Source organism: Cornus florida, unplaced genomic scaffold, assembly GCF_030987335.1.
Source record: "Cornus florida cultivar Cherokee Brave unplaced genomic scaffold, ASM3098733v1 CherokeeBrave_3.0.0_Hap2_Chr07, whole genome shotgun sequence".
NCBI lineage: Eukaryota > Viridiplantae > Streptophyta > Magnoliopsida > Cornales > Cornaceae > Cornus > Cornus florida.
Genome location: NW_026775577.1, coordinates 80,338,516 through 80,360,021, shown reverse-complemented (window position 1 = coordinate 80,360,021; position 21,506 = coordinate 80,338,516). Strand labels below are relative to the sequence as shown.

At 36.2% G+C, this 21,506-nt stretch overlaps 1 protein-coding gene across 1 annotated transcript; it reads left to right on the top strand.

Annotated features, from left to right (window-relative positions):
- Positions 1-19,640: 19,640 nt before the first annotated feature.
- On the top strand, positions 19,641-21,193 carry LOC132266339 (uncharacterized). The gene is made up of 4 exons (XM_059767193.1): positions 19,641-19,781; positions 19,923-20,106; positions 20,487-20,764; positions 20,876-21,193. Exons 1-4 carry the CDS (start codon positions 19,641-19,643, stop codon positions 21,191-21,193), a joined length of 921 nt encoding a protein of 306 aa, XP_059623176.1.
- The last annotated feature ends 313 nt before the right edge of the window (positions 21,194-21,506 follow it).

The following is a 21,506-nucleotide window of genomic DNA, read 5'->3' as shown; positions in this document are numbered from 1 at the left end:
AAGAATAGCTCGGCCTTTTGGCCAAGAGCTTGCCTCAAATAGAGAACTCGGTGACTGTAAGTTCAGCCTGAAATTTCAGAAACGGCGGCCTGAGGTTGGGGTGGGTTTGATTCGGCCGGAGCTGGTGATGGTAGTGTGGTGCTCGGTGTTGAGAGATGAGAGGTGAGGGGTGATGAGGGAAGAGTGAGGCAGCTTGGGTTATGAGGGTTAGAGAGATTCAGCTCGATGGAGAGAAGTGAGATTTGAGAAACGGATTTGCTTGAGGAACCAAGAGGAGAGGAATGGATGAAGTCAATGAGGAACGGAATTCAGAGGGAGAAGAAGAATGATGTATTTGGGGTTGAAGGTAGGGCAGTGCAAGGCAAAGAGGCGCTCGATCTCTTAAGCGAGGGATGGATAATTTTAGACAAATAAAATTGTTCCTTCTGCGTGTTATGAGAAAGTGGAAGGGGATTGATCCACATGGTTGGGGATTGATCCACTAGGGCCATTTTTTTGTTGTTATCTGTCGAAGTATGGATTGATCTCCCATTGTGGAATTAAATTTTTTTTATTTTTTTATTTTTTTTTGACGCAAAGCTAAAAAGAAATATATATATACTAAAATTAAACACCAACCTACATCACCCATTACAATTTTTTTTTTAAATATATATATTTTTTAATAAAGCAAAACTTTAAAGAAATATATATACACTAAAATAAAGTGTATATAATAATAATAATAATAATAATAATAAAATCAAACATCAACCTACACTACCCATTACAATTTTTTTTTATTTTGTTATTTATTTATTTTTCTTTTTGAATTTAAAAATGCATAAATGTACAAAAGGAAAAAGAAAAAGAAAATAAAATAAAATAAGATAAAATAATAATAAAATGTAAATTAAGATGCAACGGAGGAGAAACTAGATACAACTAGTGTTTAGCGTCGCTAGAAAGACGTGAGATGCTCTCAATCTTCAAAGTAAATGGAATCCACCAAGGGAGCGGATTCCACATTTCTTTGAAGAGGTTGTCCATCAATATATGGATTAAGCCTTTGACCATTAACTTTGAAGGTCCATTTATCTTTCAGATTTTGAAGTTCAACCGCCCCATGAGGTGAGACGGAGATGATGAGATAAGGGCCTTCCCATTTGGTTCAAAGCTTTCCAGGGAAGAATTTGAGCCTAGAGTTGAATAACCAAGCCTTTTGACCGGCCTCAAAGGACTTTTTCACAATATGTTTATCATGAAATGCTTTTGTCCTTTCCTTGTAGATTTTTGAACTATCATAGGCATCATTTCGCAATTCCTCTAGCTCATTGATTTGGAGTAAACGGTCATTTCCAGCATTATCAAGATCAAAGTTGAGCCTTTTTATTGCCCAAAGTGCTTTGTGTTCTAGCTCAACCGGAAGATGGCAAGGCTTCCCATAAACAAGTCTATATGGAGACATGCCTATTGAAGTCTTGTAAGCTGTCCGATAAGCCCACAAAGAATCATTCAATTTCCTTGACCAATCTTTTCGGGTCGGATTGACAGTTTTCTCAAGAATATGCTTGATTTCCCTATTTGACACCTCGACTTGCCCACTTGTTTGGGGATGGTAGGGAGTGGCCACTTTATGTGTGACAAAGTATTTCAAAAATAGTTGCTTCAAGAATTGATTACAGAAATGTTTTCCTCCATCACTTATCATGGCCATTGGCATACCAAAACGAGCAAAAATATTCGATTTAACGAATGCAATTACCACGAAGTGGTCATTCGTTTTAGTAGCACAAGCCTCAACCCACTTTGAAACATAATCAACGGTAACGAAAATGTATTGAAAGCCATAAGACATTGGGAATGGTCCCATAAAATCTATGCCCCATACATCGAAGATTTCAACTACGAAGACTAAAGTTAAAGGCATCATGTCCCTCTTTGACATTGATCCCAACTTTTGGCACCAAACACATACTTTGCAAAAGTTATAGGCATCTCAGTGGATAGTGGGCAGAAGAGCCCACTTTGAAGAACCTTCAAAGCGGTCTTTTTTCCACTAAAATGCCCACCACAAGCAAGTGTGTGACAAAACAAAAGGACGCTCGGAACTTCACTTTCCAGCACACATCTCCTTATGATTTAATCTGGGCAATAACGAAACAGAATGGGATCTTCCCAATAGTATTTCCGGATGTTAGCAAAGAATCGGTCATTTTCTTGTTTTGACCAATTAATGGGAAGTTTGCCGGTTGCAAGATAGTTAACAATGTCGGCGAACCAAGGTAATGTCCTATTCAAGATTTGAAAGAGTTGTTCATCCGGAAATGATTCATGAATTTCAAGATTTGGAGAAGATTCAACCATTAATCTAGATAGATGATTGGCAACGACATTGTCGAAGCCCTTTTTGTCCTTGATTTCAAAGTCAAATTCTTGAAGAAGTAGGATCCATTTTATCAAGCGAGGTTTGGTTTCCTTTTTCATTAAAAAATGTCTGAGAGCGACATGATCGGAAAACATAATTACCTTGGATCCTAAGAGATATGACTGAAATTTGTCAAGGGCATATACTACGGCAAGTAATTCTTTCTCGGTGGTAAAATAGTTTAATTGGGCACCTGAGAAAGTTTTACTGGTATAGTATATAGCACATGGTAGTTTACCTACCCTTTGCCCCAAAACAGCACCCATTGTGAAGTCGGAAGCATCACACATAATCTCAAATGGTAAGGACCAATTCGGAGGTTGTATGATGGGAGCAGATGATAGAAGAGTGCGAAGTTGATGAAAAGAATTTAGGCATACTTTATCAAAGACAAATGGAGTTTCCTTGGCAAGAAGGTTGAACAAGGGTCTAGCAATTTTGCTGAAGTCTTTGATGAACCGACGATAAAAACCGGCATGTCTTAGAAAGGAGCGGATTTCTCTCACCGTAGTAGGTGGAGACAATTCTAAAATCAACTCAACTTTCACTCTATCAACTTCTATTCCTCTTTTAGAGATGACATGTCCAAGCACGATTCGTTCTTGAACCATGAAATGGCTCTTTTCCCAACTTAACACAAGATTAGTCTCACGACATCTTTGAAGCACTTTTTGAGATTTTGGAGATAAGAATCAAATGAGGACCCAAAAACCGAGAAGTCATTTATGAAGACTTCTAAATACTTCTCCACCATGTCCGAAAAATTTGACATCATACACTTTTGGAAAGTGGCAGGAGCATTGTACAATCCAAAAGGCATCCGTCGATAAGCAAATGTACCGAAGGGACATGTGAAGGTGGTCTTTTCTTGATCCAATGGATCAAGGGCCATTTGATTGTACCCCGAGTAACCATCTAGGAAGTAATAGTATTGTTGCCCAGCCAATCTTTCCAAGATTTGGTCAATGAAAGGCAATGGAAAATGGTCCTTCCTAGTGGCAGAATTCAGCTTTCAATAATCTATGTAAAGACGTCACGAAGTGGCGGTGCGTTTCGAAATAAGATCACCCTTAGCATTTTCAACAATTGTGATTCCTGATTTTTTGAGAACCACTTGAGTTGGATTAACCCACTTAGAATCAGAGATAGGATAAATGATTCCCGCATCTAAAAGTTTTACAACCTCTTTCATGACAACTTCTTTCATATTTGGATTCAATCTCCTTTGAGCATCCCTGAATGGCCTTTCATCCTCTTCCATGTGTATGCGATGCATACAAATAGAAGGGTCAATGCCTTTTAGGTCTGCCACACTCCATCCAATGGCTTCTTTGTTAACTTTAAGCACTTCCAAAAGATCATTCTCTTGGTCATTTTCAAGATTTGAAGCAATGATGTAATACCCCGATATTTTAAAAAGGATTTATTAATTAAATTAATTTATATTATATTATTATTATTATTATTTTTAAATGATTTGTTTTATTTAATTAGGTGCTTGATAGTTGTGATTTGTTTTATTTAATTAAGTGCGTAGGTAAATTGTATTGTTTTAATTAAATTATATTTTGTAATTTTATTTGTTAAATTTATACGGTGTTTGATTTGTGGAATGCTAGTTAGTGAATTGTTTATTTGATTTACGTGATTTTATGTTGGTGTAACTTTATTTAATTTCATTATGTTAGGTATTTAAGTTATTTGGATTGGGATTAAAGGAAGTTAGACCAACGGATGTGGTATTGGGCTTGAAGGAAGCCTTGTTGGGTTAATTGGGAAAGGCCCGTGGTTGTGAGGATATTTAATAATTATCTTTGCATAATTATACCTATATAATTACATGTGTATATTAATTCATTATTAAATCATGTGGAGGGGTATATATGTCAATATAATTATATATAGATATATATAGGTATATATAATTTATTTAACTAATGGTTATATATGAAAGGTAATATATATATATATATATATATATATATATATATTTACATTAAAATATATGTATGTATATATATTATTTAAAAGATAAATATTATTTATTTTATATGATAATAATCCTAATGGGAAAAGGATTTAGGTTTTTGGATGTGTATAAATAGACACATAAGACTTTAGGGTTAGGAGTTTTTCCACGTTAGAAAAATAAGAGAATTAGAGAGAGAAGAAGAAGGGCTAGCGAAGAGGAGGCCGGATCAAAGAACGTAAGAGGAGACCAAATTTGGAAAAGAAAAGGCGAGTTCTTCTCTACTTCTCCTCTTAGAACTCATAAACTTATCACCTTGATTATCGAAATTATAATTTTATTTTATTAAATTAAATTATTATTCAAATTGGAGGAGCATATTTATTCTTTACAAAATTATAGAATTAAACATGTGAATATATGTATGCATTGTTCTAATAATTTAGATCTTGTATGTGAGGTTAGGTTAAGTTAATTGAATTTTATTTTTTTTAAAATTTTTATATCTTGCGTTAACCTTGTGTAGCACGATTAATTAAATTAAATGGATTTTAATTTAATTGTATATGTTCATTTATGCCCAAAATAATAAATAAATCTTTTGGAATTTTCTGAGTTTTTTTTAAAAATTTTCTGGAATTAATTTATATTTTTAATATTATTATAGAAATTATTTATATATACTGTTATATATAGAAATATGTTAAATTGTTTAACATATGACATTACTGGAGGCGGCTGTAGCAAATAGGGTGTGCAATCCAGTGTGGTGCGGCTTAGAGTAAGTTGGTGTAGCACTGATCTGGGCCATGGGTTAAGTTGATGAGTGATTAGAATAATCATATGCTTCGCGGTGCATGGAGGGATGGTGCACTTGAGCATCTAGACCATTCAATCCAGTGTAGCGCGGCGTACCAAATCAACCAACAGCAACCAATTAGGAGCTGCCAACACGCGCCGAGAGTGGCTCAGGCGTGTGAGGGCGCGTGTAGGCGCGTGGACGCGCCTGCCGAAAAGGGGAAGCGCGTGGAGGCGCGTGGGAGTAGTCTAGGGGTATGTGGCGGCGCGTGGGGATGCGTGTGAGGTCCTGGAAAGTTGCTTGAAACTCCGATGAAGTTCCAGTATTTATCTTAAGCTTGTTAGGGTTAAAATTAATCATTAGAGGGTGTGTTCTTGATGTTCTGAGAGCCTCAGAGTGTTACTAAGATACCTAGTAGCATTTAGTGGTATAAATACAATTAATTAAATATTTTTGCAATGAAAGGAGGGTAGATATGATTTTAAATAGTCAACGATTGGTATGGAATGTATGATACACACATATATATATATTATAAAATATATGTGTATATATATATTATTTAAGATTATTAAATATTATAAATCTTGTTTGGTATGACTTGATTCGTGTATGGTATGGTTGATTTAAAAGCGTAATAGATACACGGTTATTAAATTAAGGACATGCTTATTATATGCATGTGAAGTCTATGTATAATTATACCTAGAGTTAAGTTTAAAGTTAGTACATGGTTGAATTGTAGGCATGGATGAGTTGCCAAAGGCTTTGATATACTGCCTTATTGGTTATGAATAAATTTCATATATGGGAAGCATGGTTGAATTACTAATTAATTGTAAAAGTAAATATATTGAAGGAAGCATGGTTGAATTGCTAGTATATAAATAAATATATTTATAAATGGCATGGTTGATTTGCCGGTGCATATTTAAATCGCTATATGTGTAGATAATTAAATTACTGTTTAGGATGGAGTTAAGGTGAGTGGGGTTTACTTTATGAGAAAATTATAAAAAGGGGGGGCTTGGTCTAGGTATGACTAATAATTAATTATTGGTGAGTGATTTTGACAATTTAATGCCCTATTAACAGATAGGATTCTTGTACTATATATATAAGTATTTATATATATTGGTAGCATCGTATATTAAAGTTAAAGCTTAATTAGGGATGGTTTTGGTAAAGATGATCTGTTTATTGGTTTTCAGAGGCTTGGTAGAGAGAACTTGCTCGTATGGTTTAACCCGCGATTTATTTTTCAGGTTGTTAGAAGGTCAAGTCTCAAGGTTGAGGATCCGCAGCTAGAGGACTTATCCATTCCTTCTATTTGCTTAAAAGTAGGATATTAGTTTTGTTTCAGTTGATATTAGTATTTATTTGGTTGAAATTCTAAATAGTAACTTTTGGTTAAGGGGTCCTTGAGTTACGGAATTCCCGAGTTGTAACCATTTGGAAGTTATTAATGGATTTACTATTAATTGGATTTCTTCAGCGTTTTATTTTATTCTTTATTTCATTTTGTAATCCGTGCTTGTTTAAATACTATAATTGGTTTGATATTCCCTAATTTTGTGCGCGGACTTGATCAACCCGTGTTCCGAAATTAGGGGGTATCACAGTTGGTATCAGAGCACTCTAGGTTCAAGTGTCCCTAGGGTGTCTTTCGTTATGTGAATTCCGCTTTGTGTACTCTTTTCTTTAGAGCTTAAGTTTAGGATACATTGTATTCCTTTACGGTCCGTTAAAATCGTACTGATGTCTGTCGTTCTATGTTAACAGCATGGTTAACACTGGAAGAGGACAGAATCTGAACCGTAGACAGAGGAGAGCTGCACGTAGGCAGCAAGAACACCTGCAACGTCAGCAAATGGAGGAAGAGCAACAATGACTTGGGTTTCAGGATGAGGGTCAGGTTCAGGAGGAGCAAGAGGAAGTTCAGCAGGCTCCGGCTCAGGGCAGGGATCCAGAGTATCCTCCTCACATCAATGACCTCATTGCTCGGGCTATAGAAGCTGGGGTAGCAGCTGTACTTCGAAATCAGCCTCAGGTACAGCCGGCACCGTTACCAGCACCGGTTGTTCAGACTAATACCTGGGAGAAGGCCAGGAGTTCTTTCACAAAAGGGAGTCCACCTGAGTTCACGGGCTCCACCGATGCGAGAGCAGCTCACCAGTGGAAACAGGACATTGAGCGACATCTTCGCTTGGTTCAGTGCACGGAGGTTCAGAAGTAGATGCTTGCTATCTTCAAGCTAGTTGGGGATGCACTGCAGTGGTGGGAGTCAGTTACCACTATAGAAGAGAGGATGGCATTGACTTATGATGAGTTCAGTGCACGCTTTGAAGAAAAGTATTTCCCTTATGCAGTTAGGGCAGGCATGAAGACTGAGTTTCTTAATCTGCAGCAGGGGACCATGACAATGGCGGAGTATGAACAGCAGTTCACACGCTTATCTCTCTTTGCACCGGAGGAGGTGGATACAGAGGAGAAGAAGCGTAACAGTTTCGTCAAAGGACTGATGTGGTCTATCAAGAGAGCTATTACTGGTAGTCCAGCCTACACTACTTATGCTCAAGTGGTGGACGCAGCTTTGCAGCTTTATCAGCTAAATGAGGATTTCAGACAGACTAGGGCTGAGAAGCGGGGTGGCAAAGACTTTGCTAATCAGCCAGCTGAGAAAGTGAATGATAATGGGAACCGACAGAATGATAAGGGCAGATTCCAGGGCCAGCAGCCTTGGAAGAGGCACAAGGGTAATTCAGAAGTTCAGAGAGAGGGAGTTTCCACTCCGCAGACTGGAGCACCTCAGACTGGACAGGGACAGCTACAGGGTAATCACCAGGAGGGGCAGTCAAATATATTTAGGGGTCATTGCTATAAGTGTGGAGATTATGGGCATTCAGCCAAACGGTGTCCTGGGTTGGCTCAGAAACAGTATGGGCAACAGGGACAGTGGCAACCATTACCTACTCCACAGATTTCACGTGTGCAGGCTCAGACATTTCCGGCCTTACCAGCACCACCGCCACCACAGGGACAGCCTATACAGCAGTTGCATCAGGGCATGGTGTACAATGCCACACCTTGTAATGCATGGGTACCTCAGAAGAATTGAGGGTATGTTTTCTATTTTAAGGTAGATGTAGAAATGACTTAGTAGATATAAATGCATCATGTTCATTAGTATCTAGATGGTTTTGGCTTATGATGGTGATATATATTTATACATATATATACAAATCATTGACTGTTAGTATATTACACTACTAGGTGTTTAAGGAATTTACACAATTGTGAGCATGTTATTATAGATATTTACATATTAGATATCTTACATGGCAAATAGTGGAATAAGGGAAAATGAAAATTTGGGACAAATAATCGAAATTTCATTTCATGGATTCGTGAATTCCAAGGACGAAATTCCTTTTGTTAGGGGGGAAGAATGTAATACCTCGATATTTTAAAAAGGATTTATTAATTAAATTAATTTATATTATATTATTATTATTATTATTTTTAAATGATTTGTTTTATTTAATCAGGTGCTTGATAGTTGTGATTTGTTTTATTTAATTAAGTGCGTAGGTAAATTGTATTGTTTTAATTAAATTATATTTTGTAATTTTATTTGTTAAATTTATACGGTGTTTGATTTGTGGAATGCTAGTTAGTAAATTGTTTATTTGATTTACGTGATTTTATGTTGGTGTAACTTTATTTAATTTCATTATGTTAGGTATTTAAGTTATTTGGATTGGGATTAAAGGAAGTTGGACCAACGGATGTGGTATTGGGCTTGAAGGAAGCCTTGTTGGGTTAATTGGGAAAGGCCCGTGGTTGTGAGGATATTTAATAATTATCTTTGCATAATTATACCTATATAATTACATGTGTATATTAATTCATTATTAAATCATGTGGAGGGGTATATATGTCAATATAATTATATATTGATATATATAGGTATATATAATTTATTTAACTAATGGTTATATATGGAAGTTAATATATATATATATATATTTACATTAAAATATATGTATGTATATATATTATTTAAAAGATAAATATTATTTATTTTATATGATAATAATCCTAATGGGAAAAGGATTTAGGTTTTTGGATGTGTATAAATAGACACAGAAGACTTTAGGGTTAGGAGTTTTTCCACGTTAGAAAAATAAGAGAATTAGAGAGAGAAGAAGAAGGGCTAGCGAAGAGGAGGCCGGATCAAAGAACGTAAGAGGAGACCAAATTTGGAAAAGAAAAGGCGAGTTCTTCTCTACTTCTCCTCTTAGAACTCATAAACTTATCACCTTGATTATCGAAATTATAATTTTATTTTATTAAATTAAATTATTATTCAAATTGGAGGAGCATATTTATTCTTTACAAAATTATAGAATTAAACATGTGAATATATGTATGAATTGTTCTAATAATTTAGATCTTGTATGTGAGGTTAGGTTAAGTTAATTAAATTTTATTTTTTTAAAATTTTTATATCTTGCGTTAACCTTGTGTAGCACGATTAATTAAATTAAATGAATTTTAATTTAATTGTATATGTTCATTTATGCCCAAAATAATAAATAAATCTTTTGGAATTTTCTGAGTTTTTTTTTAAAATTTTCTGGAATTAATTTATATTTTTAATGTTATTATAGAAATTATTTATATATACTGTTATATATAGAAATATGTTAAATTGTTTAACATATGACATTACTGGAGGCGGCTGTAGCAAATAGGGTGTGCAATCCAGTGTGGTGCGGCTTAGAGTAAGTTGGTGTAGCACTGATCTGGGCCATGGGTTAAGTTGATGAGTGATTAGAATAATCCTATGCTTCGCGGTGCATGGAGGGATGGTGCACTTGAGCATCTAGACCATTCATTAGGTCTGGTCAAAGGAGGGATTATCCAGTGTAGCGCGGCGTACCAAATCAACCAACAACAACCAATTAGGAGCTGCCAACACGCGCCGAGAGTGGCTCAGGCGCGTGAGGGCGCGTGCAGGCGCGTGGACGCGCCTGCCGGTAAGGGGAAGCGCGTGGAGGCGCGTGGGAGTAGTCTAGGGGTATGTGGCGGCGCGTGAAGGCGCGTGGGGATGCGTGTGAGGTCCTGGAAAGTTGCTTGAGACTCCGGTGAAGTTCCAGTATTTATCTTAAGCTTGTTAGAGTTAAAATTAATCATTAGAGGGTGTGTTCTTGATGTTCTGAGAGCCTCAGAGTGTTACTAAGATACCTAGTAGCATTTAGTGGTATAAATACAATTAATTAAATATTTTTGCAATGAAAGGAGGGTAGATATGATTTTAAATAGTCAACGATTGGTATGGAATGTATGATACACACATATATATATATTATAAAATATATGTGTATATATATATTATTTAAGATTATTAAATATTATAAATCTTGTTTGGTATGACTTGATTCGTGTATGGTATGGTTGATTTAAAAGCGTAATAGATACACGGTTATTAAATTAAAGACATGCTTATTATATGCATGTGAAGTCTATATATAATTATACCTAGAGTTAAGTTTAAAGTTAGTACATGGTTGAATTGTAGGCATGGATGAGTTGCCAAAGGCTTTGATATACTGCCTTATTGGTTATGAATAAATTTCATATATGGGAAGCATGGTTGAATTGCTAATTAATTGTAAAAGTAAATATATTGAAGGAAGCATGGTTGAATTGCTAGTATATAAATAAATATATTTATAAATGGCATGGTTGATTTGCCGGTGCATATTTAAATCGCTATATGTGTAGATGACTAAATTACTGTTTAGGATGGAGTTAAGGTGAGTGGGGTTTACTTTATGAGAAAATTATAAAAAGGGGGGGCTTGGTCTAGGTATGACTAATAATTAATTATTGGTGAGTGGTTTTGACAATTTAATGCCCTATTAACAGATAGGATTCTTGTACTATATATATAAGTATTTATATATATTGGTAGCATCGTATATTAAAGTTAAAGCTTAATTAGGGATGGTTTTGGTAAAGATGATCTGTTTATTGGTTTTCAGAGGCTTGGTAGAGAGAACTTGCTCGTAGGGTTTAACCCGCGATTTATTTTTCAGGTTGTTAGAAGGTCAAGTCTCAAGGTTGAGGATCCGCAGCTGGAGGACTTATCCATTCCTTCTATTTGCTTAAAAGTAGGATATTAGTTTTGTTTCAGTTGATATTAGTATTTATTTGGTTGAAATTCTAAATAGTAACTTTTGGTTAAGGGGTCCTTGAGTTACGGGATTCCCGAGTTGTAACCATTTGGAAGTTATTAATGGATTTACTATTAATTGGATTTCTTCAGCGTTTTATTTTATTCTTTATTTCATTTTGTAATCTGTGCTTGTTTAAATACTATAATTGGTTTGATATTCCCTAATTTTGTGCGCGGACTTGATCAACCCGTGTTCCGAAATTAGGGGGTATCACAAATGATGACCGGAATAGTCTCTTTTGGGCCTAAGAAGGCGTATTTAAGATTGGATGGAAGAGGCTTAAGCTCAAGAGTATGAGGAGAAATGAGAGAAGGAACTGGTGGAGTACTAGAGAGTGAAGGAAGAGGTTCTTTCTTACTTTTCCAAGGTGGGAAATCCAAAGTGGCCATAGAGTCTATCAAAGCATTCACCTCACTTATGGATCCTTCTGTGTCAAAACCACAACTTTCAAACATTTCACAAAGGCACACCTCAAGAGGGTCCTTAGATAGAATAGAGGGAAGAGTCTCCTCTATGGTTTCATCCAAAATATCCACTAGGAAACACTCGTCTTCATCTGTGGGATGTTGACTCGCATTGAAAACATTAAGCTTAACCATCATGTTGCCAAAAGAGATGTCCATAATGCCGGATCTACAATTAATGGTGGCATTGGCAGTGGCAAGAAATGGTCTTCCTAGGATAACTGGAATGTGGTTGGTAAGTTTAAGGATTGGCTCAGTATCAAGTACCACAAAATCAATTGGGAAATAAAATTTATCAACCTTAATTAAGATATCCTCAACAATTCCCCTCGGTTTCTTAATTGATCTGTCGGCTAGTTGGATTACTATCGATGTTGGCTTCAAGTTCCTTAATCCTAATTACAAGTAAACAGAGTATGAAATGAGATTAATACTTGTACCTAAATCAAGGAGAGCTCTACGAATCTCTTGGTTGCCAATGACACAAGAAATGGTCGGAGCACCCGGATCTTTGAACTTAGGAGGAGTGTTAGACAGAATGATGGAACTCACTTGTTTCGTTAAAAGCACTTCTTAAAGTCCCTTCCCTTGCTCTTCCTCTAGAATGATGGAACTCACTTGTTCCGTTAAAAGCACTTCTTAAGGTCCCTTTCCTTGCTCTTCCCCTTTTGTGTGCATAAGTCCTTCAAAAACTTTGCATATGGTGGAATTTGTCTAATTGCATCTAGAAGAGGAAGATTGATTTTTACTTGTTTAAACACTTCCATCATATCATGAATTTTTCCTTCTTGTCTCCCAAATGATGAAGTCTCTCTCAAAGCATGAGGAAATGGAGCTTTTGGCTCATAAGACTTCTCTAATTGGGGAGATGATGAAGATGATGGAATGTCCTTTTTGGAACCACTAGCATCCAAGGGAGTAAGAATATGATTTTGAATGGGATGGATGTAACCACTAGGTTGTGTCAATTCACTATCCTTCTTAAGTAGCTCTACCTTATTGTCCACTTTCCTACCACTCTTCAAGGTAGTAACTGCTTGAACTTGCTCATTTCCAGAAAATTCCGATGAAGGACTTGCTTGCGCCATAAATTGCCCCTTAGGATTGGCCTCAGTTTGACTAGGCAACTTACCTTTCTCTCTCATATTTAAAGAATTAGCTAATTGCCCGATTTGAGTTTCAAGCTTTGCAATTGATTGAGAGTGAGAATGAAATAATTGATTATCTTTTCGAAAATCACCTAAGGCTTGCAAGACCTTTGATAAGTGCACAAAACTTGTTATTTTATACGTAATAATAAATGATTAATTAATATTTTTCATTAAATAAATATGCTTATATCTGCTTTTCATGTTTTATAGGGGCTGATTTCGGAATAAGAAAAAAAGAGACAAAAATAGCAAAAATGTGGGATTGTATGATCAATCAAAGTCAAATTAAGAAATTGCCTTTTCCATTAAATCAGCAAAGATCAAGCCAAATTGAAAAATATATCAAGACAGATTGGAAAGCACGTTAAGTCAAAGATTAAACCAAATTGGAAAGCAGCAAGATTTTGGGAAGATTTTAGAAAGATTTTATTTTATTTTATTTTCACTTCTGTAATTAGAATTTTCTCCTCCCGTTCCATTCTAAACTTTATAAATAGGGACATATGTAGAGGAGGTGGGATGTACATTGTTAGTGAGATAAAATAATAAAAGTTAGAGAATTTTTGTCTTCAAATTATTTCTTATAATTTTGGTTATGAAGATTATTTTTATTTCTTTATTTTATTTTCTTATTATGCTAACTTAAACACCCCTTCTCAAGGGAGTAATGAAGCCACCATGACTGAAATATAAGTAAATTTAGTTTAATTCTTTTATGAAATTTTCTCTTTTAGAGCATTAGTTTACTCTTCTATTCTGTGTTCTTATTTTGATAAAAAAAATTAGAAAGCGGATTCTTCGTGTTTGCTAATTAATGGTAATTCGGAGAATGCCTATTTCTATTTCTCAAAGATATATCATATTAAGTAAAATATGTTCTCAAGCAATTATTATTTCACGATTATTATTTTTCTTCATCTTTTCAAGTTGTAATTGGACTGGTGGACTGATTTGCTTACAATAGGAAAATTTACATAAAGAGAAAATATATAAATTTATTTATAGTAAGTTGTGGTAGTGGATTCTTACCTTGAGATTTTTCTTATTATTTGATCAGAATTTATTTTATCTTATTTATTTATTTTATTTTTAGTTCATTAGTAAAAAAAGCCATTAATTTTTTTTAAAAGTTTTTCTTGCTTAAATTTTGGTTTTAATTTTGATTCACAAGTTTAAATCTCGTATGGTTTGACCCTGCTTATTTTATACCATCTTTAATTTAGTTTTTGCAGGTTTTTCTTATTTTGCATGAAGTGTAGAAAAATAACGACAGAATCCATAATTCTACACTCGTCAAATGGCGCCGTTGCCGCATCAAAATTGAAAATTTGCAGATCAATTCAGAACTAAAATTTTTGAGAGCCCACCCAAACTTTCTATCCCTCCCTTTCATTTTTTTTAATTCTTATTTTTATTGTTCTTTCCTTTAGGTTTGTAGGCTTTTTGATTTAAAAAAAAAAAAAAAAAAAAAAAAAAAAAAAAAAAAAAAAATTGCTTCATTTATTAATCCTTTCACCAGTTTACTGGTATTTGATTTTTTATTTGTTTTATTTTTTCTTTCCTTAATTTTCTTTTACTTTTCTTCGTCTTTCTAGATATTGACCTTTGAAGAAAAAAAAAAAAAAAAAAAAAAAAAAAACTACAAAGTCAAACTGCCGTATACAAATTCAAACTGCCTTGTCCTTCATTTTTTGCTTATTGCTTAGTATTTTATTCTATATATTGAAGCTTCCCTCGTGATGAAGCCTTTTCTCTCAGTGGGTGTTGCAGCTAAGCATTAAAGAACGAAAAACGAAGGAGAAGCGAACAGGGCCTGTTTGTACTCCATTTCAGTCCCATATTTGTCGCCGGAATCACTCCGCAAGCATCGCCGTTCAGCCATCGTAGCTTCGTCGGTGTCCGAATACTCTCTGGTTGCCGATCCAATCACAGCCATTGCCGTCTTGAAGCTTTCTTCCTCGCTGACGTGGAGGCGCCTCTGTCATCGCAAGGAGTTTCTCTTGTCATTGTTGGGTATTTAGCGGCAATTTGTGTTGCTACAATTGGGTGTATCTAAATATATATATATAGTACCATATTTGGCTTGTTTGCTTACGGACACATCACTATCCCAATTCTGGAATCCGTACAGAACTAACCCAGTTGTTCATAACCTGGTTCATTCAATAAACTAGTTTGAAAAAAAATAAATAAATAAACAATAATAATAAAAAAATACAGATTGTTGATTCAGAGGACTAATTTGGGAGCATTCAACACTTGGATATTCTTATTGGAGCGCGTGGAGACACGACAAACAATTGTTTTGTCTTCCAGATAAGTATTTCATGCAATTCCCGTAAGCGGTTTCTTTTAATTTTTTATTTATTTTTAGATTAGGAAAATATAGTTTTTTTTAGGTTATTAAGTTTTGCATGTGAACTCTAGGATAGAATAACTTAGAAATAATCCTAGTTTCACACTTTCTTCCATTTAATTTTTTATTTTTATTTTATTTTATTTATTTTTTTATCTTAAAAAAAAAAAAAAAAGTGAAGAAACTTCACACACTCCATTCTTTCCTGGGAACTACTCCGTTGTTAGTTTGATGGTCCTTAACTGGTAATCTCTCAACTTAATTCTGGAAAGGAGTAGGAGTTGTCTAATTAGGTAGATTTAATTTGGATATCATCCTATTAATTCTTTTTACGATTAGATTTAAAAATTCATTACCCTTGAATTTAAGCTCAAGATAAAAAGCCAAAATTTTTTTGTGTGGTCTGTGTGTTCTGTCCCGTGTAACCTTAATTGTCTAGTGTGTTTATGCCCAAGTGGTTGCGGGTTAACAAACGTTTAATCCGTTGTTCTAGTGATCCTTCACTCTTTAAGTTAGAGAAACCCCTCCTGCTCTCTTCAACCACCCATCAATTTCCAATGGCTGAATCTAAGACTTTGAATGATTACTTTACACCCATCACAGCCAACCCACCCAATTGCATAGTTCTCCCTGCAACTGAAGCACCCCAGTTTGAGATTAGACCTGCTACGATCCACCTTTTACCCAAATTTCATGGCTTTGAAAGTGAGCAACCCTATATCCATTTAGGAAAGTTCTTAACTATTTGCAACACTTTCAAAAACCAGAATTTGAATGAAGAAGGTGTCAAATTGCGTCTCCTCTATCCCTAGAAGATAAGGCTACCTCATGGTTAAACTCCATTTCTCCAAATTTTATTAGTTCATGGGATGAACTTGCAAAAAAATTCATGAACAAATTTTACCCTATGCAAAAGATATAGTCATTGAGAGATTCCATAAGCAATTTTAGAGGAAAAATGAGGAACAATTTCACCAAACTTGGGAGTGTTTTCATGATTTAATTCTTAAATGCCCATACCATGGCTTTGATAAAGCCCAGCTAGTTCAATTTTTCTATAAGGGGCTTTCACCTATGAACCGAACTATGATCAAGTCTATGCACCAAGGTAAATTCAAGGCCCAAACCCCTGACCAAGCCTACATATTCTTAGAGGAACTAGCTGAGAATGCCCAAAATTGGAATTCGAATACTGATGAATTTTCTAGGAATGACCAAACCAATAAAACATCTTCTTGGTATAAGGTCAAACCTGAAAATGAATTAAAATCTATGATGCACAATCTAACTAAAGGAGTAAAAGACTTAACCAAAAAATTTGATGCTTTTGCACTCATGTCCATAAATGCGCAATGCAATGTGTGTTCTAGTTCATCTCATCCTACTAAAGCAGGTCCTGTCTATTCTACCTCTGAACCTTCTGATGCTCAAGTGTGTGCCTTTAATACCTATAGGAGACCGACGGCTAATACCTTTAGCCAAACTTACCATCCTGATACTAGAAACCATCCTAATTTTTCTTGGCGATAAAATTTGCCTACCCAAAACTTAGGTGGTCAACCCAGTTTCCAAGGTAATTCCAATAGACAACCCCAATCTCAAGGTTTGCTCGTTCCTTAAAGTTATTTCCCACCGAACACCCAGTTGAGTAACAATCGTGATCTCGCACTTGTCCTATGAGCAATTATGTTCCTCCTATCCCACAGAACCAACATGTTTCCAACTATGAGGACACTCTGAAGATGCTTGCCCTTAATCTCGACCAATCAAATAAACACTCTAATCAGAGAATTCAAAAGCTAGAAAGTCACTATGACTTTTTGACTCAGAACTAACTGCAATTCCAACAGTTCATGCGAAATCAGTTGAGTCAACTCACTTCAGTTTTGTCTGAACGACAAAGAGGTACATTGCTTAGCCAACCTGAAATAAACCTTTAAGCTAAAGGGGTTCATCACATTGAAACTTCCTCTTCCACTGACCAATCAAATGGCAATATGAATTCCATCATTGCACTTAGGTCAGGGAAATAACTTGATAATAAGGTTGAGCTACCCACCCAACATGAACCTGAACCATCAGAGTCTCGTCCATCAAATCCTCCATAAGCTAAAAAGGACCAAGATTCTTAAATTGATAATCCTACTCTTCCACCATATGTTCCACCTGCACCTTTCCCTTCCTGACTGGTTAACAATAAAAAGGATTCGCAATACAGTGAGATCTCAGAAATTTTTCAAAATCTTCAGATTAATATTCCATTTCTCACTGCCATTAAACAAATTCCTTCTTATGCAAAGTTTATCAAAGACTTAGTCAAGAGGAAAACCAACATCCCGAAGGAAGCATTCATCGCCCAACATTGTTCCTCATTCCTCCAAAACCAAGCTGTGGTCAAACATAAAGACCCTAGTAGTCCGACTATCACTTGTAGGATTGGCGAAAATTTTGCTGACCAAGCCCTGTTGGATTTAGGTGCTAGTGTGCACTTATTACCTTATTTTGTGTACCAAAAGTTAGGATTAAACAAATTGAGGAAAACCGATGTTAGAATCCAATTAGCTGATCAATCAGTTAAGATTCCAAGGGGTATCATTGAGGATGTGATTGTCAAAGTGGTAGATTTTTATTATCCAATTGACTTCATTGTTCTAGACACCCAACCTACTCAAGGTAAAAAGATTCCCATCATTTTAGGTCGACTATTCTGAGCTACCGCCAATGTATTGATCAATTGTAGAAATGGGAACATGGCCTTAACCTTTGGAAAAATGAAAGTGGAAGTGAATGCGTTTAGTTCGATGAAACAACCCCCCGACTCAGATTCTATTGAAGAAGTTTGTCTCGTTGAGTCGTTGACCGCTAAAACCTTTGAACAATCCTACCCTGAGGATCCACTCCACCAGTGTCTAGCACATTTTGGTACTGATTTTGATGAGGATAATTATATTGGTGAAGTTAATGTCTTATTAGATTCCACTCCAATCTTTGACACACCCAAGTACCGACTCCATTTTGAATCATTGTCTTCACTAAATAACCTTAAATCTGAAACAGTGAAAGGGTCCCCTAAGGTCGAATTAAAGCCTCTCCCTGAGACTTTAAAATACTCTTACCTAGGTGAATCTGATACTTTTCCTATGGTGATAGCCTCTAACCTAACCCACAACCAGGAGACCCAGCTACTTGAGGTGCTTAGGGTGAATAAAAAAGCCATAGGTTGGTCTATTGATGATATCAAAGGCATTAGTCCTTTAGTAGTGTAACATCATATTCATTTGGAGAATAATGCTAAAACCTGTTGGCAACCCCAGAGGAGACTGAATCCTAACTTGAAAGAAGTTATCCGTACTGAAGTTATCAAACTCTTTGATGCCGGTATCATATATCCAATCTCTGATAGCCAGTGGGTAAGTCCGTCTAAGTGGTTCCTAAGAAGTCCGGCATTACTATCGTTTCCAATGATCGTAATGAGTTAGTTCCTACCCGTGTCCAAATAGGATGGCGAGTTTGCATCGACTATCGAAAACTCAATAGTGTAACTAGGAAGGATCATTTTCCTCTACCATTTATTGACTAAATGTTAGAGAAATTGGCCGGTCAGTCATTCTATTGCTTCTTAGATGGTTATTCTGGCTATAATCAAATCTCTGTCCACCTTGATAACCAACACAAAACCACTTTCACCTGCCCATTTGGTACATTCGCTTATCGTCGTATGCCATTTGGCTTATGCAATGCACCCGCTACATTCCAGCGGTACATGATGAGTATCTTTAGTAACATGGTTGATAAGTTTCTAGAAATTTTTATAGATGATTTCTCTGTCTTTGGCTCATCATTTGAACAATGTCTGCACCATCTTACTCTCGTGCTTCAGCATTGTCATGATACTATCCTCGTTCTTAATTGGGAAAAATGTCATTTCATGGTCCAAAAAGGAATTGTCCTAGGTCATACCGTCTCTAGTGCCGGAATCAAGGTAGATAAAGCAAAAATTGATCTTATCTCCAATTTACCCATTCCCAAAACTGTCCGGAACATTTGAGCTTTCCTAGGTCATGCTGGTTTCTATAGGCGTTTCATCAAAGACTTCAATAAGATAGCATGATCTTTGACCCATCTTCTCGCTAAGGATGCCCCATTTGAGTTTACCGATGCTTGTCACTCTGCTTTTGAGCAATTAAAATCCGCCCTCACTACTGCGCCCATAATCCGGTCACCTAATTCGAACCTACCTTTTGAGATCATGTGTGATGCGTCAGATTATGCAATCGGGGCTGTTTTAGGGCAAAGAGTTGATAAAGCACCCTATGTCATCTACTATGCTAGTAAGACCCTGAATGATGCCCAATTGAATTACTCAACCACTGAGAAAGAATTGTTAGCGGTAGTATTCTTCTTTGACAAATTTAGCTCTTATTTGATAGGATTTAAGGTCATCATTTATACCGATCATGCTGTGTTGAGGTATCTTCTCTCCAAGAAAGATGCCAAACCTAGGTTGATTTGATGGATCTTACTCCTTCAGGAATTTGACCTTGAAATCCGTGATAAGAAAGGCTCTGCGAATGTAGTCGCTGATCATTTGTCTCGTCTAGTTGTTGATTCGATTAGCAATTCTCTTCCCATCTCTGATTATTTCCTTGATGAGCAACTTTTTGCGGTATCTTTTGCACCATGGTATGCCGATATTGTCAATTACATTGTCACGAGTTAAACCCCATCTACCTGGTCCAAGCAAGAAAGAGACAAATTCCTAGCTAAGGTAAAGGAATACTTTTGGGATAACCCTTACCTGTTTAAGTATTGTCAAGATCAAATCATCCATAAGTGTGTCCTAAGGTAGACCAAGAGTCCATCATTTCATTATGTCTTGATCAGGCCTGCGGTGGCCATTTTAGCTCTAAACGGACCGCTACAAAAATCTTACAATTAGGCTTTTATTGGCCCACCCTTTTTAAGGACACCCATACCTACTGTGTAGCATGCCCTAGATGCTAACTCTTAGGTAAGATTACCAAAAGGAATGAATGGCCCCAACAATCCATACTAGTGGTTGAAATCTTTCATGTTTGGGGTATTGACTTCATAGGACCCTTTATCTCTTCATATGGGTATACCTACATCCTTCTGGCCGTTGATTATGTGTCCAAATGGGTAGAAGCCTTAGCCACCAAGACAGCTGACCATAGGGTTGTGGTGAAATTCTTGAAAGACTTAATTTTGTCTTGCTTCGGTACACTTCGAGCCATAATCAGTGATAATGGTTCACATTTCTGCAACAAAGTCTTTGCTAGCTTAATGTCTAAATATGGGATCACCCATAAAGTAGCCCTATCTTACCACCCACAAACCAATGGTCAGGCTGAGGTATCCAATAGGGAGATCAAGCATATCTTAGAGAAAACGGTTAAATCCACAAGAAAGGATTGAAGTCTCCGCCTTCATGATGCTTTATGGGCCTATCGTACTGCTTATAAGACCCCTATAGGAATGTCTCCATACCGATTGGTCTATGGTAAAGCCTGTTACTTGCCTGTCGAACTGGAACATTGTGCTTATTGGGCCATCAAAGCCATGAACTTTGATTATGATCAAGCCGGTGAGCGTAGGACACTTCAACTTAATAAGTTGGAAGAACTCAGAAATGATGCCTATGAGAGTTCGAGGATTTATAAAGCTAAGACTAAATTGGAACATGACAAACAAATTTTAAGACAGGAGTTTTTCCAAGGCCAAAAGGTTCTTTTGTATAACTCTCATCTTGTATTGTTTCCTGAGAAGTTGAGGTCACCATAGTCTGGTCCATATTATGTACACCATGTTGCTAGTCATGGTGCCTTAAGTTTGAGGCTCATGTTATTGAGGAAATTTTCCTCGTCGATCCGGTCTATTCGGACTAATCTCTTTTGGGGGGAACTTCCCCCATTGCGTCTGGCTGACAACGTTAAACTTAGCGCTCCTGGGAGGTAACCCAGCCGGTTGTGTCTATTCAGTTACCTTGGATTGATTTTCGAGTCTTAACCAGTTGTATCTCACTCCTACTCGTTAGCTCCGTAACTGGTTAGTATTTGAATATGGTTATATTTTGTTTGGAGGTGCTATATTTATC

What these genes read in the sequence shown, in the direction of transcription:
- LOC132266339 (XM_059767193.1), top strand. Translation starts at nt 19,641, where the DNA reads ATGTGTGATGCGTCAGATTATGCAATCGGGGCTGTTTTAGGGCAAAGA. An exon ending in CTGAGAAAGAATTGTTAGCG is followed by an intron (nt 19,782 to 19,922) that starts GTAGTATTCTTC and finishes TTACTCCTTCAG; the next exon opens with GAATTTGACCTTGAAATCCG. An exon ending in AAACCAATGGTCAGGCTGAG is followed by an intron (nt 20,765 to 20,875) that starts GTATCCAATAGG and finishes ACTGCTTATAAG; the next exon opens with ACCCCTATAGGAATGTCTCC.